The 27198-nt window shown below is 36.4% G+C and overlaps 1 protein-coding gene across 1 annotated transcript in view; it reads right to left on the bottom strand.

Annotated features, from left to right (window-relative positions):
- Window positions 1-13336: 13336 nt before the first annotated feature.
- CDC73 (cell division cycle 73) overlaps window positions 13337-27198 on the bottom strand; it is a 110754-nt gene continuing 96892 nt past the window's right edge. The window contains exons 15-17 of the mRNA XM_065842223.2: window positions 25366-25466; window positions 22095-22236; window positions 13337-20860 (exon numbers count right to left, since the gene is read on the bottom strand). Coding sequence (XP_065698295.1) covers window positions 20824-20860; window positions 22095-22236; window positions 25366-25466 — 280 coding nt within the window. The 3' untranslated portion in view covers window positions 13337-20823. The remainder of the gene's footprint in view (window positions 20861-22094; window positions 22237-25365; window positions 25467-27198) is intronic.

Below are 27198 nucleotides of genomic sequence, written 5' to 3'. Positions count from 1 at the left end.
GAGAAAAGAATATAAACACAGAGCTGACTGATCAATGATTTATCCTTTTTTCTTTGGACGAAAGAATAGATTAGTAAGCTAGGGATAAGCTAAACAAAGAGAAGTGAAGAAAAAGAGGACACTGATACTAAAGGCAACAAGAGAGAAAGTAAGAAGGGTGAATGTGGAGGAAAACCAATATGAAAAGAAATCATAGACTGGGAAACTGGGAGAAAGAAAGGACTGGATAACATGATCAGTTGTCACAGAACAGAGGACATCTAGATAGACCCCAGGAAAGATGCTGAAAGTCCCAAGGCTCCTGTTTTTCCTGCTTCCACATAGTCCAATCCACTCACTTGATGAAAGAATATATATAAATGAGTAATTATCTAACCTCATAGTGAGCATCTTGACCTGAGCTGAGAGAAATCTGATTTTCAAGTCAATACTTAACACCGTACACTCCGAAACTAAATTTATCTCAACCAAACTCTTCCAGAGTGCTCAGTTCAAGCCTTAGTTTTATAAGGGTGTCCAGCTTTTATATTCTTTCAATATCTTAAAGGCTAGTAGGTTCTTTTGATGATTTAGTAATACAGTATTTGAAAAAACAACTAGATGTCATTTAATGTTGTGTAAAGTATGCCTAGATCACTAATTACTTACTTTAAAAGCTGCCTCAAGATTGGCTTTTCCGTTCCTTTTCAAGATGCCCTACTGCTACAGATTTGTCACAAGCAAGTTTTGGTATGTTGGCTAACATGCTCTACACCTTGCTCTACTTACATTGGTCTGCAAGTCTGCATTACGACTGAATTTACTATATATGTTGTGGTTTACATACATCAAATAATTTCTGCTCTCTTTATTACTCCTAGAACTTGTTTTACACCGCTCCCAGGGCTGCATTCTTTTGCTGATGAGTATCACACCATGGGCTAGTTGGTTTTTAGCCACAGGACCTGTGGTATCCTCATGTACCTGCAGTTTCAAGGCTTCTGCCCTTGTCTGTGGTCCTCTGCTCTGGTCTAGGGTCATAGCTCACTCTCCACAGAACAAATAGTTGTAGTTACTTCATATTAGTTTAAAAAGTATTCATAATGTTAAGTGTTACATCACACAACTGTACAAAACTAAGCAAAAGCTCAAACAAGGTAGGTAATACTTCCCTGGTCACTAGAAAATAAGTTAGCAGCAATTAGATATTTGCTGTTAAAGCTAAACAAGCTAAAAAAAAAAAAAAAAAAAAAAATCTCCAGGCTGGCTAAGAGAAGCCCAGACAAAGCCTGACAGATGCTGAAGTCAGCACTGTTAGTTCAACACAATGCTGTGGCCAGTTACAGGCAACAGCAACTCATTTACTGGGCTACATGACTATGCCATACACTGTACAAATACATCCATCATAGTAAAAAGATTTACACAGTTCTATTTTCCTGGGTAGCTGTGCGGATCTGTAACATCACATTGTTATCGATATGGTTTCATTCAGTGATAACAGAAGTTGGCTTATAACAGTAAACTTGCTATCTTCAATTTCCTATTGCTTTACAGTTTAATATTAAGAGTTTAGGTAAGATTTCAGCTGTTAATTCTGCCCAATGTACCAGGTTTTCTCTAAAAAGCATCTCTATATCTGGTTTGGTTTCATCTTTTTTGACTTAATATCCATCTTTCCTTTCTTTTTATAAATCCATTAGGATAGAAACTACATTCCCAGAAACCCAGCTAAATAATATCTAAAGCAGCTGTTTTGTTATTTCCTTCTTTAATGTTTTAACTCAGAGATTCCCCTGCAATTTTTCAGTAGAGCAGTAAAATCATTGCCTTTTTCTTCTCCCCCAAAAAACCTCTTACGGGAAAAACTTCGTAGTGTTTTCCTTATAAAAAATGCTTATGGGTAAGTTTCTGTAGTGACTTTCTAGATCTTGGAGTGAAGCATCTGTATTGCAAGTAAGAGAAGTTTGGAAGAAATACCATTTAATTGGTTTCCATTAGCATAACGAGGAAACTGAGCTGAAGTTTATACAATTTTATACTTTGCTAATTGATAAAGGGCAATTTTGTTTTAAGAGATGAAGGTAGAGATAGAAATCATAAGGTTCCATCATAAGAATTCTCCAGTTTTGTTGGAGTGGGTGTGGGAACACAGGAAAAAGGGGTGAGACAAACAAATGAACAACAATAAAAAAATAATTAAAAAACAAGCAAACAAAATCCCTAAACTTGTTTTTATGGGGGGACTTTTTGTGTGTGTGTGTTTTTGTTTTTCTCTAAACAAAATTTCTTTCAAATCAAAGGTCTTCTATCTAAGACGACAAAAAGCTGTTTTCTCCAAGTTACCCAAGTTCCCTGCCTGGATTCTGCTGGAAGCTCAGACACAACCAAAGCGCTCATAAGGAGCATTACAATTTCAAGGATGCAGTGTTTTCCAAGACAAAGGCATTCTTTCCAAAAACTGCAAACACTTTGAATATCAATACCAGTGTTGGCTCAAGGTACCATTTCAGATTAACATTTCAGTCCACACTTCTGAATTTTGTTATATTAATCCATTTTCCTGCTATTCCCATAGCTTCAAGTATTTGAGCCTAAAAATGAATTTCTGCTTACATTGAAGTGTATTTCAGAATTCCATTTAAAAACCTCAAAGGAGAAGGCAAATAAAGAAACTTCCCTGCTAAACTTACTGCATATTTAAAATCTTGTGTGTTTTTGCATTTTTAGTCCTTACTGATGGAAAATGGAAATGTCAACTCATTAAAAGGCCCAGCACAGAAGCACCTGGCATATACATTGTAATGGTAAAGGTTTTATACACAACCCCTACAAATAAACAGAAAAATCTCTCCAATTCCAGAAAGCTTAGTGCCTATGCCTGATTTTAAGTGCTTATGCCCGATTTTATTAAGATGACAGTTTTGCCTCTTTTCCTTTCAGTTTTTTTAAGGCACTGTTTCTTTCTTCAGGTTTCCTTACATTTTAGAGAACATTTGTCTGTTTACTCTTGTCTGAATACTGGGAGTTTTATTATGCCTTGAAGGAGTAGAAATAAACCTATTAAAAATACATGTATTTTTCTCTACCTTTTCTCAAGGTAAAATTTATTTTCAAACTAGCTATGTCCTTCATTTCTCCTATTGTTTGCATATGTTAATTTCTATGCAGATCAAAAGTTTGACACATTCTAGTGTTTCAGGTTCATAACTACAAGACAAAACATATTTACATATGACTGAAAAGTAGTGAACTCAGTTTTTACTCCATAAGAAAAGGGCATGGAAAAAGCCACAGCTCCAATATACATGATAAGAGGGAAGTGAAGGGAATTCAAAATTTTGTTTTATGATTGCTGAATAGAAACTGGATGAGAGAAGAGGAGAGTAACAAAACCCCCTTTTGCCTGACAGAGCTGTTCTTAACCCTGCAGTCCTTAACGGTGCCAGCTGCACTTATCCCACTGCAGACTCTGCTAAGCAAGGCTGAGGAGAGAGAAATCTATACAGTGCTGAACCCTATGCTCTCTTTCCTGACTTTCGCCAGCTGCAGGTGTGCCTGTCACTGCAAAGAGCTTAAAAGCATTTTCTCTAAACATTGGATGGGTTGTATTATTTAGATCTTAATTTCAGCTTATATATGGATCAATAGAGTGTGTTGAGCTGGCTCCATCCCATCCCTGTGTTGCATCAGACCACCTCTTTAGGGCAGGCAGTATGCAACAGTATCTGGTTGAATTTGGTTATGACAATCGCTATGAAACTGGCAACCCAGTCTGCAAATTTGTGTTGCTTTTTCAGCCTCATGATACTATTTCCAAAAGCCCCACATCTGCAATGTCTCCTGTCCTTTTTAGGAAGCAGCAAGTTCTGATCTATTTAGTCCTAATCGATACATTAAGTGAAGTTAATCAGTTTGTCTTATTTCAAACTTTAGAATTATCTCTTATTAGATTGGTCAACAAATACAAAAAGTAGCATTGCTTATACTAGGTTATTGATAATGATTGAGTTCCAAGAGCCTTATGAAATTATTTCTGTATTTTCCCTTGCTTCTCCCTTTTTCTTCCCCAGATTTCTCCTCTTTCCCCTTTCCTTAATTCCTGATGTTTTGCTTGTACTCTATAATTTTACACCAAAAATTAATGCCCTTTCAAGTCACCTGTTAGGAATACTCCTACACATTTTTTCAGACATTGAAAAACAATGTTCAAAGGGTAATTTTTATTTGCTATCATACCTATGTGAAGTAGAAGCTAATGAGTTTGAAAATCATTTGTTCTAATTCTTTTGGGGATGCAGAGAGAAATAACCAAATTAGAAATGCCTTATTAAACTATTCATTCTTCTTTCTTTTAAGCAGAATTTTTCTATGATCCTGCCTGTGAGCTGAATCTTTCAGAAGCTTCTATGTAAAAGACTGTATTAATGCAAAGCACACAGTGTCTACTTTGAGGAAAGACAGTGGTCAAATGAAGGTGAAGACTTGATATTTAAAGGCTGATGAAGCTAGAAATGAGGGAAACTATCCTTACTATCCTTACAGTACAGAAATATCTCACAAGTAAAGATAGAACTTCTGAGTATCTGCAAGTTCTGGAAAGGCTTCTGAAGCTGAGGTGTAGCTGGAACACAGACTGAACTTCAAAGTCACAGGCTTGGTGTTTTTTTTTCCTGTTTTGTTTGTGGTTTGGGTGATTTTTTTGTTTTGTTTTGTTTAAATGTATTCATGCTGCAGGGACAGCAAAGCTTTGTCAGTCTTTAATTCCACAGAGGAATGCACATGAGATAAACAGCTGTCATTTTAAAAGGTGTCTTCTGCTGTCTGTATGTCCCTTCTTTAGCCTTCCCCTGAGAATACAGTGCCAGAGGAAAAGCACTACAGTCCTGGATTGACAGCCCTAGGGATCAGGAGATTGAAGTCATCCCAAACAGGGAAAAACCTGTGCAGGTACAGCAAGGCACAGCCCCCTCTCCACTCCCCTTCTGGGATTTGAGATGAGCCTGAGATTCCAGTTGAGCTGTTTCCAGTCTTCAGGATAGCAAAATATTTATAAAGTTGATTTGGGGCTCTCATGGTAGGATACCATACAGAGTCTGACACTTCTTGCGAAAACTAAGTCACATCAAATCCCCAGTCTCTGGCAGAAGTTATATTTAAAACATATGTTGCTACCATAAAGTGCTGGCTTTATTTCAGGAAGAGATGAATCTGAAGTAGTCCACATTGCATAAAGAACTACCAGTATTGCTATATGCATATGCTAAAGATTTGGTACCGAAAGCTGCTTTTTACTTCTGAAGGAAAAACTGCTTTCAGTCTCCTAAATGAAGTACAATAGCACCAACTGCTGCTATCTCAACCGATGACTGCTAGATCCTGTTACTATAAAAGCGTGAACTACTTTCCAGCACAAAAGCCCATTTACCTCATGAATCAGCTGCAACCCATCTTTGGCCTTAGCTGCCAATGAAGCTCTTTCATCTCTATTCAGATACAAACCTCCCTGATCTGTGTAATAAGATAGAAATCACCCTGGGAAGGGGGAGACACAGCTAGAATACATCTTCCTGATTACAAAACAGCAACAACATCTCCCCCAGAAAAGTCAGTGCACAAGTATTTTGTTCTTGCAATTACATATTATTAAAAACTCCTGTGTTATTCTTAGCTTTAAAACAGCCCTTCCAGATGTTACATATCTCCGTCACATATTTCAATGTCTGTCCTGCCTCCTTTGACTTGCTCAGTGATCATGTGCAATGTAGGGTTGCACTGAATAACCACAAGCAGACTTCAGGATCTAACAAAAGAAGAATGGGTGGTGCTGGGAGATTTTAGCACATGAATTTATCAAATGTTTTGAAGAATTTGACTTGCACTCATTTTCTAAAGTCTCTGTTCTAACAGAATATTTGGGAAAGGATGTAGTTTTTACAGACAGAAAAACCCATTGAAATCTTCTGCTCTGTTCTTATTAATAGAAATCTTTTTACACGTGATGTTACTGCATCAATAAAATAGATTGTGGTAAGTCCTTTAATAATTTGAAGGTAAAAATAATGGAGTGATTACAAAGTAATGTATACATCTGTAAAGAACCCTGAACTTCAAAATAAATCATCAAAAGTATTCAACAGTATTCAATAATATTCAGTCTTCACTCTGGTCAGAGATAATTGGCAGTTTTCAAAGTATGATCATGCCCACTAATCTGTGTATTTTTATTATTACAGCCTGGTTGTTTATTTACATTATGATAACTACAGAATTCCAGAGCACTAAAACTTGCTTGACTGCTGCTTTTGAACAATTAAAAAAATGTAACAAAATATTTCTGCAAAGCTCAGGGAGGACATTTTTAAATATTATATACAAAGACATCAGACTGTTAATTAATGCAAATATGCTGATGACATCTGTAAACATTGTTTGGAAAAACAGCACACCTGCTTTTCACCTCTAACACTTCTACTTTAAGAACTAAGCAAATCCTATTAAGGTACCAGCTCTAACCCAAAAGATAATGCCCCAAATCAAAACTGATGTCCCAAGATGCACCGCTCTTCAGCTGATAATGTGCCCTGGAAAACCAAATAATGTCCCTTCATTTGCAATGGCTACATACCTTATGCCACCTTCCCACACAGGAATTCACTGATTCATTTTGATCCATCGCATTTCCCTATAAAGATAACAGATTGTCTTAGTCAAATGAGTGAACTCTGGAACTAGAGTTCAACACCTTTCAGGGGCAAGACAGTTTCAACAATTGTTATTTTTAACATGTATGAACCTGTTCTACTAAAATTCCTTCTAACGTTGTCCAAATAAAGCTGTCCGAGTATGTAAATGTTTCTTTTGTTCTGCCTTTTCTTTATTTTGAGCTACTTTCAGAGGAAATGATGTTCTTGTGACAGTTGAAGCAGATTGTATTTTCTGGTACAGTAAAGCAAAACACTCTAAAAACACTTCATTTTAAGGCTACAAGAGATTATGATGATCACCCAGGTTCCTGTAATTCCTACATCCAGCTCATCTCAAACTCATTATTCCCCATGCATCTTGGAGAATTTCAGTCTGTAACAAGCAACCATCTGGAGTTATTCTTTTGACTTTGAGTAATAGCTTACATATTCCATTTATACTATGGGTCATTGCCAAGCAACAATCCTACAACCTCATATTTCTCGGACAGGGCATCTTTGTGTACTTCATACAAACAAGAGTTGAAGGACTCCTCTACCAAGCATTGAATCAGTCCTTGGTGTCTCAACAATAGCAGAAAGTCTGATTAAGCCTTGAGTTTATCCTGAATAGTTCCTTTTATGTTAGGAATAGAGCTGCTTCTCAGGAGGTTTATGACCATGCCTGAGTTCAGACAGAACAGACCACGAAGACAAGAGGAGGTTCCATTTGGCAGCCTTTTTGCAGGCTGGCAAAATCTGCCGTGCATTTGAAACAGGCTTGTGACATGGCCATAGTTTTGGATTTATCAGCTAGCAACGTGGAGACTAGTCTGAAACATCTGTTTCTGTAAGAGAATGGCTTCCTGACCTCCCCGGTATGAAGAACTGAGTATCAAAGACATGCTTAGTGGAAAAGAGGGCAAATTAATTTACTGAATAATCAAAAAAAGAAGAGGGACACCAAAACACAAAACCCCACATGTTCTGTATGAAGATATTTCATCAGAAGGGATTAAATTGCTTTCAGTACCTTGTAAGAGGTGATAGCTATGGGGAAACAGATCATAGAAAAGTGCAATAGCAAGGCAGAGTTAAAATGAAGGCACAACAAGTATAATCACATTGAATTCCCTCACAAGACAGCCTTGGTAGAGGTATCTTTACTGTAAACTTTCTCAGGAACTGTAAAACAATAGGGTGAAGAAACAGATGCTTCCTAAAATTGGCAGGCTGATAGGTAAATGAACTCTATTAAATTTCACTTGGCACACAAGGGAGGAATTTGAGATCTCTAAACTTAATTAATCCAAAACATTCAGGACTCGGTTTCAGTAATGAGAAATGCTGAAAACCTGGTTCACTTTGTGAAGTATGTGCACCTCAGAAATCTTTTTATGGATAGTGAAAAGCACCTTTTTCATGAGGAGAAATAACACTTAGATTGATTCTGTGAGACAAACCACAGTGAGGTCAGATCAGTGAAACTTCGAGAGCTCTGTGAGATTTGGGAGCAGAAAATACAAGATCTTCGAATGTTCATAGATGCATAACACTGCCTGGATAACGGATTTTTGCCTTGTGTCTCACCCTGACCATCAAAGCCATCTTCTGCCTTGCATCAGTCAATATCTTCAGCTGGAGGGGAAGAAGGCACATACCCTACACTACACTAGGAAGATAAACAGGCAGAGACCACCGGCTACCAGGCTTTGGATTTGAAAAGAAAAAAAAAGAAAAATCAGAGATAAACAGAAGTTGCTCAGAATAACCCAGAACATGGGGAAAACAAACAAACAGAACTCACCAGCACATTCAATATTCTGCTGAGCACACAGGTTCACAACACATGCATATGTGTGAAGGTTACCACTTTGTAAGGTCTCTGAAGTCTGTAGGTCTATTTTGAAACAAACAAAAATTCATACTGAGTTGATAAATGTGGATTGGGAGGGAGGGATTGGAAGACAAAATCTTTTACTTCTTTGTTTCATTTATCTGTTTACCCCTCCCCACCTTTCTTTTCACCTTAGTTCTCCAGATTCAGCCTTGATTCACAGCTAAGTTTGTCCTCCCACCATGTGCCACTTTTTTCCCGGAGTATATTATTCATTAAAAAGCTGGATTTCAAGTTAAAAATATGAATTCACTTCTGTGCCCAGTCTATTGGTCATGCAGAAAGAATTATTTTCCCTGTGAATATAAATACATTAAGGTTTGTTAAGGACACCTCCCACGACTTCTGCCAGTAGCACACCAATTTGCAGTAATACCTGGTTCAGTTCTAGAATTTCTGTGAGAAATTATCGTTTTAGTCTATTAGCAAGTTGCTTATAAAGTGTTTCACATGTAAGGGTTATGAAAATAAATTAGGGTTAATTATATTGGAAGTCCCCTCTCTAAATCATCTTGGCAACTCTGAAAATACATGAAATTTCTATAAAAAGTTTGTTAAAAAATGAGTTTTCATAGTGCGGTTTTGATTTCCACATATAAAAATGTACCACACTGGTTTGAGGCAAGGTTTACAGAAACATCAATTTAGACAAGACTAGAAACTCTAGGGTGATTATTCTTAAAATATTGGATAGCAATTGAAAAAAACTGTGGTTATCTCAATAATGAAGGGCAAAAAAATCACAGCTAACACTTGAAGAAAGGCACCAGTACATATTTCCGCCAAAAAAAAATATTATGAGTACGGGTTTGTATTTAAAGTACATTACAAGAAGTAATTTTCTCAGTCTGGATCTGAAAAAAACATGAAGGAAGTCTTCTAAGTGCTTTTCTGCTTCTGCTGAGATAGGTGTGAATTAAGCAATGCTACTAATTGGCAAGGGAAACAATCAGCAAATAAACTTGATTGTTAATATTTACATAGGAAAATCATCCTGGCCATTACTAGAAGATTACTCAGAACAACATTTAAATACCACCATTTTCTGCTAATTATAAATCAACTGATTAAACTGAGGAGACAACTTCAAATGCCGTAACAGGCGTGAAGGCCAAAATTTACCGCTTTCCTCCACATCCAAGCACCTCCTGCTTCCCTGGCCAGGTACCTCACAGGCATGGCAGCACAACAGAGAGCTCCAGGTGTTTGAGATCCCCAGGTCCAACCTCCTCTTAAAAGCAGGACCACAGAGTAGGTTATCCAGAGTCCAGTTAAGCCAAGTCTTGAGTACTTACAGCAAGGAAATAAGTTTCCACCACTTTGTGAGCAACTGATTCCCATGTTGAATTGCTCTAATGAATTTTTATTTCTGTTTTGTCCAGTTTCCCCTGAAGCAGCGTGTCTCTGTTCGCTCTTGTCCTGTCACTGCACACCCTTGTGAAGAAAGAATTGCTGCCTCCTCCATGGCTACCTTTTAGGTACTAGAAAACATAGAATATCTTTCCCAAGCCTTCAAAAAACCCATGTTCATTTCTCTTCCAGTGATTAAATAAACAACTCCAAAGTCAGATGGAGTGTCCAGCCAACACAGGAGAAACATACTACACAAACAAAAGAAAACCAACCAAACAAAAGGCAAATTGCATCCTCCTTAGAAAAAACCCCTAGTGCTGACCAAACACATCTGTACCACTGAAAAGTGCAACCAAAGTAATCTGTTTACATTGAACCATCTGAAAAAATAATGTTTTCTGCTACAGAGAAGTCCCCAAACGGACTAGATAGTAGGGCTTACACTGGCCACCAAGTGACTCCCACCACTGCAGGATCAAACTCAAGATAAAGGCTACTAGATGAATACAAGTTTTAGGCTAAGACTACAAACATACCACATACTCTGAAACTTAGAAGATCCTTCCACAGCAACTAAATTAACAGTAGCAGGAGTGTTAAGTTTCATGGATTTTTTTGCATTAAATGTATATTGGTCATTCTTGACCATTTCCATTTTATGCAGAACCTACACTGGTGCTGCAGTTTCGATGTGGAACGTGTTCCCACATATAACTTGAATGTTCCCTGCTTAGTTTGTTTGCACTCTCTGTTGTTGCATATTATGCAGACTTTCCACATCTAGTTTAGTTAGATAAATTTACTTTAAAACTGGAAATACTGGATCTAGGGTCACGGAATTTGTTTCTTTATGTTCTTTTGCAAGCATAGTACTTAAAAAGACATCTGTGGAAAATTAGAGGAAAATCATATTAGCTCTGCATGCCACTAATAATATTAGGGTTTGCATTTTAACCTGAAATGTTAGTAAATAAGGCTTATCTTTCTCTTGAAAGATGCACACACTACTTCAAATAATTGGAGTTAAAAGAGTTGTAACAGGAAGGTGGAAGTTAATAGCACGGAATATGTTTGCAAAGTGCACAAGGCATCCCATTTCGGCAGCACTCGTTCATCTTGCTGCCTGCTGGAGAGTATGAATTTTTGCCTTTCAAGCATAAGATACAATGTTTGGATTTGCTGCCTTCACAGGAAGGCAAAGAAGATATTAAACACTGGTGACATTGGCTAAAAGCAATGAATTTATAGAAAATTTAAAGATGCAAAGTAGTCCATCTCAAAATAGATACTTTATAATATCGTTTATATCAATGCTGTTATGGCTTTGCTGATGCAAAGCAAATCTGGCCCAATGCAAGCAGCTGTTTTCTCAGTCACAGCTGTGAACTTACAACTTTTTCCTAACTTTAAAATGCTTTTTTTTTTTTTTTTTACATTGTGATCAGTTTCCAATAGTAGAAAACCTGCTGTCTTTATTATATACTCAGCTAAACTAAAAGCTGTGTCAGTTCACCTCATGACCTTGATGAGGGTTTTGCGGGGTCAGCCGAAGGAGAAAGCCCCAATAGTCACCTGAGTAACACAACCACTTCATTAAGATTGTTTCATTTGCACATTCTAATCAAGGAAATGACATGATGAAAAAGTTGTATCATTTTTTGCCCGTAAATCTTAATCTGAAAGTTCCCACATAGACTTTTTCTGACATTTTGGGTAATAGAGAAACTACATGTCACTTTTTCTCACCTCCAGAGCCAAAAACCATGGCAAAACAAACAAGAAGTCAGGCTCAGTTAAAGCAGAAAGTTAAGCTGAGCTAAATGATGATTGCTCGCAGCCACTATAGAAATGTGACTCCAGTGCTCCTGACTCTGCCTGACCCCAGCGCTTTGTCCCAGCGCTGCCCTCCCCTCCGCCCGCCCTTCTCCCCGCAACAGGGGAACACTGCAGAGTCTAGAACCTAGTGGAAAGTGATAAGGGGGTAAGCCCAGGAAGCACCACAGACCCCTAACTGAGGGAGAAATAAATCGCTGGCTTGAAAGCCAAACGTTACAACTCCATTGCTGAAAAGCAGAGTTGTTGATGTAAAACTTCAGAGTTAGCCTTACAGGAGGAGAAGTTAAGAGCAGGAGGCTTTATATGCTGCAAAACGTGAAGGATCCAGACCAGCAAAGCAGAAATAGCTCTTGGAGGTGACGGGAAAAACACCCCAATATATATGTCATTGCTTCTGTTCTGTTTTGATGTATGCAGATTTTCCCGATATCCTTTACATCTCAGGAAACATAATAAGGAAATTGTTTGAGCTTGTAAATTCCAATAGAGAAAGAAATACACAATTTGAATGTGCAACGGACTGGAACAGCTGAACATGATCAGAATTGTTTGAAACAGCTTATGAAGCTGCGTATAGATTTTGAATGAGAAATGTATAATTTTAATCTTCTTACATTTTGTAGAAGTTATGATCTTGAAAGTGATTTGTGGTTTTCTAGTTACGGAAAAAAAAAAAAAAGAAGAAATTAAGCACATATTACACCATTCAGACTTGTAAAAAGTACTTCACACATTTCTGCACTTCATTGTTCCTTAGCTCTGTGATTTGTGTTAAGATGACGATATGTGTTTCCAAGTTGACTGAATTTCCTTTTGGCCCTGAGCAGGACATTGGACTAGATCACTGCCTGAGGTCCCTTCCAACCTGAATTGTTCTATCATTTTAAGATACAACAGAACCCCATTTCTCTGCCTTGTGAAAAACTAAGGTTATTGCTGGGTTTTGAGGAGTCTCTCAGTCTGCAAACAGTGGCATACACGGCACTGCCAAGTGTGGCATGGAACATTAAGAGCTGCATTAAAGAAAACCAGACATTTATCTGTGTATTTCATATATACACTTTATCTGATGTTTTATTGCTATTAAAAATATTTGTCATGGATATGATATGGTCAATGACTGTTTGCAAGGCTAGCATTATTGTGGTTAGCTGAATTATTTTTACAGAAACAAAAAGTGGGCAGGTATTGCAATACAGAAGACAGACTCAGGAGACTGAGAAAACAACTGGAGGTAATTGCTGTGACAGGATATAAGAACTTTGCTACAGGTTAGGATAATGTAGGAATGACGATTTAATATGCATTTGTATTATTGTGCCCTGAAAACACAATTATTAAACACTGAGCATGATCCACTTATTTTTTCCATTTTCTATTAGGCATCTCTTCCCAGATGCACTACCACCCGCAATCAATGTTTTCTTGTTGCAACAGAAAATAAGTTAGAAAAACTTGCCCCCTTCCCTGATGTGAGTGGTAACACATCTGAAGGCATTAATCCCAGAAATAACAGTATAAATCACAATTCCAGAATATAAGAAACACATTAAAAAATATGTTGCACAATATGATGCACAGAGAATTCTTGAATTAGCAATGGTGATTTTATTACCATTTTGACTTACAGACTGTGTGAGAGATGAGTATGTTCTGAAGATACCTGTGTGACACTTCAGGACCATCTTCCCTTAAACGGATCAATCTCTGACATATTCAATGCATTTAGCAGATTTGTCAGATTTTCTTCTGCTAAAGTTCTCAAAGGCTATTTCTTGATTTTGAAAATGCCCAGAGAACACAGCACTCTTCAGGATGCATCAGTGTAAAAATAAGTCTCTCGAGAGGTAAATTACTCAATGCAGAGTCTTCCTTTCCCGTAATTTCTTATGTAGCTTAGTTACCATATTGATTGTCTCCTGTTGCATGTCCAAATGTAAAATTTGTTCTGAAAAAAATATTCAACATATGGAGAGCACTGCACTTTAATTTCCACACATTACAAAAGTAATGTTGTAAGAAATTACAACATGAATCATGAGGGATGCATATTTCTTCTTAGGGGAATAATAACATGAATGTAAATACATGATTATTAACACAAAATTAACTGTAATTTTGCACTTAATTTTATACTTACAAGATCAACCAGCTGCTGTGATACTTGGGGAAAAGAAAAGGCTAAATAACCAGAACAGGTACTGACCAAAGTCAGAAAAATCAAGATTGACTAAAAGTGAAAATTAATCAAATTTGAGAGAGATTTTATATCGAGCGAATTTACAGATCATTCAATTTGATAAAGCTAAAACAAGATTACTGGGAAGCTAATTTGGAGCATTAATCCATTGAACATAGAAATAAGTTTCTTCTACACAGACTTCACAGTGAATTGTTGTATTTCGGTTCAGTAATGTCAGTTTAGGAAGACTTTCTATGTTTGAGGGTGTTTGTTCTGTTGGTTAAATCTTTAATCCCATTATTCCCTTTTTAGCAACTTTTCAGCAACCAGACTAATTGCTTCCATCATGCATAAAACAGAGGCTCTTTCATACAGGTTTTATTACAGAATAAAAAGTTCCCCTCTCCTGCAACCCATGTTTCACACAAGATGCAACATGTGAATTTAAATGTTTGGGTCAATGGCTGAAATTACCTACCAGAGTGGCTATACATGACATTCTAAAGTAAATAAATTCATCTTCCACTCTAATGCCTGTGTTATTCGCAGCATCTTCAGCAGTGATATCTGTCATACAAACAAGTGGAGCGCTGCTAAATAATTTTATTCCTTTCATTTGGATTGTATCTTTTTAAAACCTGCAGACATACCTTCAGTAACATGTTAGCATCAAGAAAACCATGACAGCCATTCCCAAAAATACCAGAATGAAGAACACCTGGCAGACAACCAAGACAACCTCCACAAAACAGGGAAGTTGAATACATAAAAGACCATCTCACTGCAGTGATGATGAGCAGGAACGCTGGAATGGAGGGAGTGGTCAGCTAAGATGTTTCACTACATACAAAAAGGCAGTTGGTGAGGTACCATTCAGTTACATTATCTTTTTCTATTACCATCTGCACTTTTTAAGGGCATGCTGCAAAATTTATCCGTAACTTATGGCGCTAGAAAACAATCAAATCCACACTTTCTGCCCTTGGCATTAGTATTAATTGCTGTGGTCACCCCACAGTTGTTATGAAATTGTAATAGCTCTATTACTGTTGAATAGCATCTGAAGAACAACTACCAATTTTTTGGTTTCTTCCCTGCTCATAATTTTGTTACACTAGATCTGTCCCTCACAAAATCAATAACAAAACTAGTGTGGTGCTCCCCGAATCATTTGCCAGTTGCCGAACAGGTAACTGTTCAGTTTTCATTCAGTCTCAGGTTAAAGACTGACTCAACTTGGTGGAGCTCAGGGTAATCATTCACCATTCTGCTCCTAATACTTACCTGCAGTATCAGGGAGAAATCTACAGTTTAAGATCCTTGGAGAATAACTATATACGTAGATTATTAGAATCATTAGTAAGCTCTCAATACTTTTATGTTCAAAATCTCAAAGCTTCATTACTACAGGTCAAAACTAACTAGAAAAGATGCACAATGAAGTATTCAGCAGTTCATACCTGCATGCATGTTTTCGTGTTTGGGTTTGGTTGTTGGGGTCTGTTTTGGTTTTGTTTGTTTGTTGGTGGGTTGGTTTGTTATGAGTTTCTAAACACTCTCTGATATGTAATAGGCAGAAGCTTGTGTTTCTTGTGCTTCTACTGCCACACTATGTACTGGTGAAGATGGGGAAGAGGAATAATTCATGGATGTGTGCTGAGGTCCTCAGCTTGCAGGTTTGGGAACAGTCCCAATCTGGGAGATGAAAGAACATAACAGGCTAGATGGGTCTCCTGGATAGGACTTCAATAAGGCAGGAACAAGTAAAAAATTAGAAGCAATTTCTTTAAAGTATTTTATACGTCCTATTTCACCGACAAAAATCCACTATTATGGAACTACAGGTTGGTCTTCATTGACAGGAACAAGAGAAACATGCTTTCTTTTGTTTCTTCTTTCATGGCTAAGTTGACTATTGCATTTAGGACATCCCACCTCCTCAAGGTATTTTTGCTAAGAATTTTCAAAAGTTGGACTTGAGTTAAGATTTAATAATTAACTCCATTAAAATGTCAATAATACTGTCCAGATCTTAAATAACAGGTCAAGTGGCAAGACATCTAAAAAAAAAATTTAAGATTTATCAAAACACTCATTAAGCCCAAGTTTGAGAGTTAGGTGAGAGTTTAAAGGCTTAACCTCATGAGAAGTTTGTCTTCTCCTTTCAGTCAGTAGTGGCTGTCCCCATTGTGTTCTTAGAAGATTTCATTTTAACTTGAACCTTCAAAACCACTGTTAAAATTTGGGCCCACTGACACAATCCGGCCAAAATTTATATTTTATGAACTTATTTAACCAAACCTCCAAGGAACTGCTGCTAAAGACTTACTTCTGACAGTTTCCAATGATACACGCAGGAACCTTGTGAAGCAAGTAACCAGCTTTTCTGAATTTGAAATAAAACAGACTATAGAAAAAGAATTTACAGATGCAAATAAAAAACATAAACCAAGATATTTTTCTTACAGATTTTTTTGTACCACCCCATATCTTTCGGGTTTACACCTGAACTAGTCTGCAATAAAGTTTCAAGGATGTGAGATGGTTCTTTGCATTTGCATTTTAAAAACTACAAATTTTTTGTTTAAAGAAAAATTAACATAGTAAATCAGTTTGGATACACAGCCTGTCACTGATGACTACCTACCAACAAAGTTTGCTTAATTAAATTCATTTTTTTCAAACTTGCCATCTACGACAGCATCACCACTGACAAGAACGATCTACAGACAAGTCAGTAACAGCCGAACAATGGACATGATGTTACTGGGTCATAGCTCTATTAAGAAACCATCATTATCTTTGTCAAGCGTATAAGCTCCATTTAAACAACTTCATACTCTAAGTGATGCATTTTCAATCACGGCTTCAGAATTGCTGTATTGTGTTAACAGTCTTATGGTAAAACCAAACTAAAAGAGGTGAACTACACAATCGCTACTGAAGTATGTAACTGTTCCGAAAACAAAAGTGGATCTGCCATCTCTCTTCAGAAAAATAAGTTAAGTAACAAATGAGCAACTCAGAATATGACATTTAGAGATTCCAGCTTATGGCACATTTTTCCACAGATTATCTGAACTGTAACCTACTTGGCCAACAGTTTCTTCAGGCAGGGATTTTAATTTTTCATGAACACATTGCTCTAATAAAGTACTTAGCATTAGTTATGGCTTTTGAATTAAAATGCATTCATGACATTAAATTTTAAAATCACTAAGTCATTAATTTTGACCAGCTTTTTTTTTTTAATTTTCATATAGTGTTTGTAAGAATTAGCAACTAAGTGCATATTTCATCAACAGAAGAATGAAAGCTGTACTAATAAAAGTTACAGTTGCAGGTCCCTGCAGAGCACGGCAATATTTTATACACCAACTGCATATCAAATGACAGCCAAAAACAAATTTGCTGTTCTGATATAGGCTTATCTGTCAAATACCACATAATAGTTCAACTTCAGATCAAGGGCAACTTAACACACAATCTGTTATCTACATTTTCTTCTGTATTCAGAAATAAAAAGGTTTACAGCATTGCAGAACAGTTCTATAAATTGTCTAGCTCAAGCAATGACTTAAGTACCTATTTGTGAAACTAACTTGCAAGAAAATATTCCAGGTAATAACTAAGTAGCTGAGCCTACTCAGTTGAGGGTGCTGATCTGCAATTTCTGCAGGTATGCAAGTCCCTGTGGTTGCCCTACTTTACCTTACAAAAATTCACCCTTGGTCTGTTTTGTTCAGGGTAGTACTCAGAAAGCTCAAACAGTATAAATCATAGGTATTTTAGTTTTTAATATAAAATCATTACTTCAGATATATCTACTGGCCCCTATAACCTTGCTACTAAAAGAAACAATCACCTGCTGACAGGATGGGAGCACAATAGCAGACTTCAAAGCAGTTTTCACCCTGTTTTATCTTGTTTCATCTCATTCATCTTGTACTTATGAAACGGTGTAGTTACAACACTTAAGATGAAAACAGAAACAGCCAATTTGATATCTAATCCCCATGCTAGTATCATTCTACTGTTCAATAAACTACAGTCAGTGAAGTAGCTCAGTTTTAGTTACACATTTTAATTGAGTACAATTTACACACTTTATACACCTTTAAGTAGTGCATCAGATTTGCTCAACAATAAGAATGCAGCTCACTAAAACAGATGTCTGATCCTCCAGCTTTCCCAGTTCTTCGTATCTACATTAACTTGTATCTACATTAACTTGTAGATACATTAAGCATAAGTGTCTAAAATTCCAGCTGTGTTGCAAAATGCTGCTGTAAGGCTAAATTTTTAAGTCCAAGTAGTTTCATAATCTATGTGCAGCTATTTATGAAGGCAGCAGGAATGCTATTTTGACAGCCTAATTAAACTTCCAATAATGTCAGCAGGAATCTGATTGCAAAATGGCTCATTTTATAAACATCACTACTTTTATGACTGACAAATATATGCACAATCAGGTGCCAGCTCCTTCACAAATACATATTTTACAACTTGTGTCGTAAATTGCTTCCAAGTACAAAACTCTAAGATGTTAAAAGCCTGTGCTCAATCCCTAAAAAATGGCACAGTTCATACAAAGACTTAATGGATTTTGCTCTTCTGCCAATGTCACATCCACGTAAGTTCACTAGCTTCAGAGGAGTTACTCACAATATATATATAATTTTACATCTAAATCAAGCCATCTCCTGTATATCATACCGAACTTGGGATTACACATACATTTAAAACACAAGTGAAATACAGGACAGATTAAAAATAATTGGAGTTTGCTTATTTTAAGACCACTGTGTAGTCTGTATATCCTAGTGCATATGAAGCACACATTTCTTCAGAATTTGCTTTTTAAGTTTGCTGCCCATTAAGTCTCTTTAAAACCAAATCAGCCATGAAGTACTGATTGAGTCTGAATAATAACTACACTTCTAATTGGAAATGTTTCAGAATTAAAAAATCATAGAAGACACCCCAATATTTGAGGCAGCAGTAATGAACCCTAAATTGAACCAGTTCCTCACAGTAGCGATTGCTGTGTTTATAGCCATTACTGCTGTTCCAATTATAGCACAGGTTAAAACAAAGTATTGAATGTTTTAGCTCACTCATGTATGACACAGACACATTTACAATAGCTTTAAGTCTTGTGGGAAAACAGTCATTTGGTACTGACCAACTGCCCATACAAATAGGAGAACTTCCAGTAGTTCTGTATTGCCTCCTCTTCTTAGTTACTTCACAGAACCCATTCAAAAATTCAGTGCCAAATTCTAATCTTGGAGTCACTGTGCCTTTTTTGTCATTTCCATTAGGACCACTTAAAAATAATAGTCTCAATACAGTAGAGATGGAAAGATTTAATGAAAAGTCAGACCTCACAGTCCTCAGAACTTTAAGACAGTTTTAAAAACCTCTTAAGGAGATGTGCCTTCTGATTTTATTAAAAATGAAGGTAACATCAAATAAAAAGCAAAACTAAAGAAGAATACATAGAACATTTTACTTTTGTCAAACCTTAAATGTAAAGTATATTAAAAAAACAAGGTTTGGAATTTCAAGAACAGGAATATAAACACAATTCTATCCCAGAAAAAAATCCATGCAGGTGTTACAGTATTTGATCATTCTCTACATCCACTGGTATGCGACAGCAACTTAATGTTATTAAACAGACACAGAGATACCATAGATTCATACAAATACCAGGGTCTTCTGGCCTCGGTTATACTGCAGACCAAGCACATCTGTTCTTTGGTAAGTGGAGCAGGTTCGTTTTCCTTTCCCATGCAGGACTGTTAGGAGGCCACATTAGCCACCCATCTCAGAAAATTACAACTCCTGTAAACATAGTCTGGGCTACTTTTGTCACAAGAAAACAATATTAGAGGCAGTATCAGAGGTATAAATGCCAAGAAGTTAAAGATATTTATTCCTTGTGGTGGCTGTTTCAGGAAAAAAAAATCCAAACTCTCTCCTTCTCTATTCATTGTTTAATCTAAGTAACATTTATACTCATATGCAAAGGTATTCTGATAGATGGGAATGTACACATGCACACTTTCAGTTTAAATAAAGAGACCTTGTGTGGAGAATGGCAATTTAAAGGTAACATGACTTGAAGGTATCCCTATAATAAAGTTTAAAGATTTAGTAAACTGGGACATTACAAATCCAAAAAAGTGTTTCTAGATTTTTCTTCTTCCCTTTTTCAAGACTGACAGAATATACATATACAGGTTGACATTTTGATTTATCCAAAACAGTTTTCACTTCGCTCAGTTTGCAAGTCCTATTGACTAAAATGTAATATCATTCACAACAAAATATTTTCAGTAAGTGAAACAAAAAGCAAAGAAAACCAAACTAAGCTGAGAAGCTAAGTGGTTTAGAAAGCCTGGTAACACCTATGTGTGCATAAGTGTGTCTAATTTTTTATACATTATATATATAGACACACACACACATATATACACACACGTGTGCACATGCGCACACGCACACACACATTTGTAACCTGCAGTGAAGATCAATCTATTTTCTAATAAGGAACAAAACACATTATTTAAAAATGTGGCTAATTTAACAAAACAGAGAAGAAACTGCTGCTATCAAAATATACAATTTGGATTGCAGACTAGAAGGCTAACAACATTAAAAAAATAGTTTTAAGCAAAACCCCTTTGCTTTTGAATAACAACAGGTATCAACCTGCCATAGCATGAAGCATCCAAACAAGATTTTATAAAAAGTTTAAACTGTAACCCTTCTTCATTTTGAAGTTCTTGACACATCATATAGTGCGAGCCCTGGTCTCCAAACTGGAGCCTCTTTCACTTTTCTCAATCCAAACTTCAGGAAATAAATGGCAGCTGAAGGATTCAGAATCTCAAGTGAGATTTGTGCTTCACCATATACCTGAAAAAAAATTAACAGAAGACAACATTACTACTCTTTGGTATTTATAGAAATTTTACTCTCAGGAATAATATGCACGGACTTTGCTTAAACAAAACTGCTAGAGAATTAGCAAGTTGCCAAAAAGATGCTATGTCTTATATGCCATGTAGCTCTGTATTATGCACAGTATTTGTCTCACTAAAAGACAGTCAGGTAAAGCCTTTGCTTTGAAGAAAATTCATGTTTTCCACAGCATCACACGGCTTCCAACATTGGAAGACTCTTTTAAAGATAACTCTAGTTCATTCTGGGAATTCAGATATATAGTTTAGCTGAGACTTTTAAATAACAAGCCATAGAAAGTTTGATGCTTAGAATTATTTTGGCAATTCCCATAGGATTTTTCTCTTTGTAAGTTCACTCAACCATTCAAGCAGTTTGCTGTGCCATCAACATGAAAAGATCAAACATTCACAAAATGCATGGGTTTCTTTCTTCCCTCAATATTTCTTCAGCTGCTTCACAAGAAGAAAATTTATTCTCTACAACAAGAAAAATGTATTGCGATGAACTTCCTGCTCAGAGCGGGTTCTGAACCACAAAGAAGCAGAGCGAGAAGTGGCGCTGCTCTTTGCATTGCTGCTGGTGCTGCTCCAACCCTCACTTCTCCTGCAAGGCAGGGCTAAGTCCTTGGAAAGCCTTTAAGATCCAGAACAACCACCAGCCCAAAACTCATTATGTGCCATATCGGTTTTGACTTCTTTCCTCATCTATCCAGGGTTGTGGACCCAAGGGCATCAGGGTAATACTTTGTGTCTCCTAAGGTAGTTTCTCGCCTCTTCTAGACTGTCATCTAGTGAGGTGGAGAGGGAAAGGAGAGCTCACAAGCTCAGACCTGCAGTCCAAGGGACTGGGGGAACAAAGGAAAACTAAACACGACCTACCTTGTTCTCCATTCCTTTCCTTCTGCCTAAAGAGAGGTGGGGAGTCATGGTACTAATCCATTAATCATAACTAGCCTTCCTTTAAATCCATGCACATTACACTGTGGAGATTATTTATAGTTTATAATAGAATATAGTGGTATATATTTAACTGTATAATCAGGGAAAAATCTAAACAAGCAGCATTTTCAAGGTAAAACATCATTCAGATGTCTAAGTTGTATACAATTCTCTTCTTGCTCTAACTTTTAATTCCCACCAAACATCATAAAACTGTGATCATAAAGGATTTTCAGCAGGAAACATACCTGTCCAAAGTTTCCCAGAAGCGTAGAAATACTGGCCTGTCCAAGTGTCTTTTGTGGTAGCTTAGTTCTAACACTGTTACATCCCATTTCTGCACATTTGGATCCAGACGTACTTCATCATATTTGAGATGAAAAGCTTTAACTACAGCAAACAGGAAAACATTTAGTGTACAAACATGATGACTTTACTGTTTAATTATTAGCCAAAGAGAATTTCCACCACACCCCTCTTTTTTCAGAATAGAGTCTGAGAACAAAATTAATGAGCCCATCTCTTAGAAAAGTCAACTCGTTAATGAAGGGCACTGAGTTAAATATAGTGGTCAGTGGCCACATTCAAGCTCTCATGCTATTACAGGTTTAAGTGAAAGGGCAGCCTCTATTTCCAGATGCAGAGATTCCAGGAGAATAGCAGAACACCACTGCCAACTCAAGCATATTTTCTTAGGGAAACAAAGATGTTTCTTTAAACTGTTCAAGAATTTTACAAAACCCCACAAATTTCCAAGACCATTGAGAAGGAAACCTGGCTATTTGCTCAAAGTGTGTGTAGAAGACTAAGAGAATGGCAATGTAACCATGAAACGCTACGTGGAGCATTCTGAGAAATTTAGTAACTGCCAGTTTCCCTGATCAACTGCTCAGTTAAAAACGGTAAAATGTTAACTCTTGGGAAGTACCGTCATGTGAATTATGTAAAGCCTAAGTATTAACACAGGGAGTATCAACATCTTCTTGTGATTCTTCTTGATTTTCTTAGCCAAATCATAGTTTTGACATAAACCAGTGCAACATATTTAAGTCTTGTACAACTCCTATCTAGCAACCATTTTAATGCATTGTGGAAACTAGTTATTTCTAATGCCACAGTCATATCTTTTCCAGTACCACACTCTTCATTTTTTTTTTCTTCCGCAAAATCCACCTAGAATTTTTGCCAAATGGCTCAAATAAATTTAAAAATAATTCAAGAAAAAAAAAAAAATCAGTCCCCTTTTCCAGGTCAATCTATAAAATGATGTACCTTGGAGCTTTCTAGAAGACTGCTATCTGAAATTAGCTTTTTTTTTTTTCAATTAACAATCTAAAGAAGTGATCATCTGGCTTGTACCATTGTCAGATACATTTCCTAGCTTTATGAATGAAAACTGAGAATACATATAAGTTATCTTTGTTATACAATGTTGTATATTTCAAAGTAACTCCAAACAAAGCAAATAAAGATATACTGGGGCTATGCATTTACAGAAAAATTAATCAACACCTGACAGAGCCTCTGCATTAAGGTTAAATGATATTCAGCAGAAGAAAATCCAATTCTGAATCTGAAACAAATCAGTATTAAAGCACAATAATGTGCTCTAGCAGCAAGACCTTTAAAATGATATTCAAAAATTGAATATTTGTTCATTAAAGTGACATCACTCAAAATGTAATCAGAAACATTCACTTGCAGATACAAAAATAAGCTTGTTTGCTATGCGAACATTAAACACTCAGACTACGTGGAAAGAAAACCAAGGAGAACAATTGTAGAGACTCAGGTAGCAAAATGCTACGTGAAAAAGCAATTGAATAAATAAAACCATTTGGCAGGTTCTGGTCCAATACAAATTTTATTAAGGAATTCTTTGTGGTAAGCTACTTGCTTGTTTTCCAAAGCAACGGTGATAAGCTTTGAATATTTATTAATCACTATAGAGCCAGTGACTTATATGAAGAAATGCAAACTGCAGATGAAACAATGAACTGCTACAGATCCCAGAAACCACATTTATGAAGACTATAAATATGGGCAAAGCAACAGCTTCAGGAAAAGGTAAACACATACAACCAGACTGATGTTGTTTGTGCTCTCTCCATTTACACTGTCATTAAGAGTATCTCTAGGGCTTTTCCTATCAGGAAAAGATTTTAAAAATACCTCACTTTGAAACAACAGAATGTATTTCTAAAAAAGAAAAAAAGTCCATTTCAATATATCTTTATGAGTCAAGTCAGAACAGATGTCCTCCTTTCACTTGAAAAACATAAGAATTTGTACACCTTCAGACTGAACTACACAGGTTATGATTTTGATCTTTTGGCACAGCGAAGACTTAAAAAATGTCAAAGCATGTCATAACAATTCCTGTGGCCCTCTATACATTTATATATATAAAATTTTAAAATAGGAACTTGCACGTAACCACTAGCTCAACCCTAACTATTTAACAGCATTTTCCTTGGTTTTATTTTGAAGTGTTATTTTATTCTTTCATTAGACTATTTTGTTAAGCTCTCTCCTGTGGTGTATTTTTTTCTTTTACACTGACCTTCAGGCTCGTTCACTCTCAATTCCCCCTTAAGCAACTCATTCTATTTTCTCATTCACAGACACACACCCTTAACCTTCTGTCCAACTGTTTTATTTTTCTTGCTCCTTACCAAACCAGCATTCTCCTTCCAGCTTCTACTTCACATCCCAAACATGTGCACACATAAAACCTGATCAAACTTGTTTCCTCATCACAATGATTGGAAGGTGACAGACTGAACTAAAGTGGTTTTGGTTTGTTTGTTGGGGTTTTTTGGCATTTGTGTACATTTTTTTTTTTTCTTTTTAATTTGTAGCTCAGAAACCACTGGACACTAAGAAAAGCTTATTTTCTAAGACAGATCCACAACAAGGCAACAGAGAAGAGAAGCTGACAGTTTCTTCAGATATTATCACACACCTTACAGTCAGAAGAGTGCAAGAAAAGTGCAGCACATGTCAAAGCAACTGGGCATAACTCTCATAACTGAAAAAACCTTTCCAGATCTAACCAGTGGTAACATCTAGCTCACAACTTGGAAGTATTTGTATCTTACTAAACTTTCAAGTTTTTCTCAGATCCTAGATCATATTTGCAAAGCTTTCTCAGCAAAATACTACTGTTCAAAGTAGTAATGAAATCTGAAGACAGTCTGTAAACCTGTTATCTATTAAGTGTTATAATTACATTGTCTTTCACCTATTTTTTTTTTTTCTTTTAGGAGCTTGGAAAGTAAATTTCTACACTAGCTATTTCTGAACTTCTTGTAAACATGACAGCTCTGAGAAGAATTCTGTTGCAGAAGGGACATTAATACTTGCTATCTGTGCAAAGATCTAAGTGCCTCTTCTCAATGACTTGAGCTCAACAGCACTTTTCCAGTACTTTGCCACATGCATAAACACAGCACAAAATCCAAACAGAATAATAAACCCACAAACACTAAAAAAACAAAACCAAAACCACTCCCTTACTTTTTGCAAAGATATCCACAGGTGATCCATCTGGCAAGAGCCAAGGCCAGCCTTTGAACTGCCAAGCAGGACCCTGTACAAACACTGCCACCACACGATCCCTGCAAACAGACAGATGGACATGCTTATGGCCCTGAACATTTAAATTACAGGTTTTCTTGAACAGACAACATACTTCAGCATAATTCCTTACTCCAGTAACAGCATTATAGCATATTTAGCAACTACACCTCCAGCACAACTACTTTTTCTCTGCTAAGCAAGAAAAATTTCACATGACTTTTTTGGACTTGTAGCTCTGTTTTGTATGTTACATTTTTAAGAAGTCAATGTTTATTGCTGGTCATTAGTATTTTGTTTTTAAAAAGTGCCACAACACTTAGGAGATCATCTTTTACAATTAACACTGTGATGTGAGATGTATGAATTTAAAAGCCTTTATTCTGAACACTGTTAACCTCAATTCTCAAAAATTTATTAAAAGAGACAGCTGCTAAATTTCTGACTCTGGTTGCAAAGTGCATCTTTTATTGTAAGGGTAAGTAATCACTACCTGTGGTCCAAGAAAACAAATTTGTGATTAAGTTGAAGCTTTTATATTAAAAAAATTAAAAGAAAGCCACTTTGAGAACAAATGTCCTCCCACATCAGGTCTATCTTTTTCTTGAATATTTATCATCTGCCCATGATTCCTGCCTACTGCAACAAATAATCACCTCTCTAATCTGTTCCCCAACTATAGTTCATCATATAGTCTATCAAACCCAAATGGAAAAGAATAATAAAGGTGAGGTGGAGGTTTGTTGTTTGTTTGTTTTTTTGGTGGGGGAGAGTTTGCTTGTTTGTTTATTTTTGTAAGACAGACTAAAGCTTTGCCATTTAAAATGATGTTGCAAGTTTTGTAACAGCTAACAGAAAAAACCCAGCAGCAACATGTTAATTTCTAGGTATTATTATCTGATTCTCCCTCGGATAAATCAAGCTGAAAACCCACACCGCTTCATCTCTTTGGTCAGAAGCACTTTAGGAATCATTTAGGTTTGATCATTAAACATTTAAAGTGATATTTAGAGCTTCAAAACCACAGATATCTGATTAGTTCAAGTTCTTAAAACAGAGTACAATTAATTTAGGAACAAGACCTTTTCAAAGTACTCCTCTCCATTAATATCTGCTTTGTAAGTTACAAAAAATTTCACCCTGCATGTCTAAAATATTCACACTTTTGAGGAATAAGTAAAAATGTTGCCTAATTCATTACATCAAATAACAAAAAGATGTTTCTCCAGAATTTTACTGCTCAAAGAAAAATGTTTTTGTAGCATTGAAGAATGGGTTTCCAGCATTCTCTTCAAAGGAAAAGCCTTCTGTAATTCCCTTTCCCCAACTGGGGCTCTCCCTTCACAAGTCAGCTGCCAGCATTCAATGACTCTGATTCAGTACTGAAACCACAGTTTAGTCTCTGCTTTCTGCTGTCTGTTCCTTCCTTCTTTCTTCAACTATTGAAAAAAGTTAGAATGCCAGATGCTGAAGGCCTGCCAACCTATCTTTCTAATAGATCTCATTCAGAAAGCAGACAAGAGAGGAGCATTTTTCCCTCAGACCACGTTTCAATGACTCGTCCACTACAGCATCATGAATAGGAAAATTCATCTGAATATTCCTATTTGAATTTCTGAAACTTTTCAGGCAAACTTTATATTAAGTTGTGCTGCTCATACTGTTAAAAAAGTAGAGTGCTGGATTTCTTAATAAATTATTTTAAGGAGGTTAGTGTAATAATATTTTCATATGAAGAAAAGACTCCTATACACTTGATCAAATCCATATTTT

This window comes from Patagioenas fasciata, chromosome 6, assembly GCF_037038585.1.
Source record: "Patagioenas fasciata isolate bPatFas1 chromosome 6, bPatFas1.hap1, whole genome shotgun sequence".
Taxonomy (NCBI): Eukaryota; Metazoa; Chordata; class Aves; order Columbiformes; family Columbidae; genus Patagioenas; species Patagioenas fasciata.
This window is presented reverse-complemented; position numbering and strand designations above follow the sequence as displayed.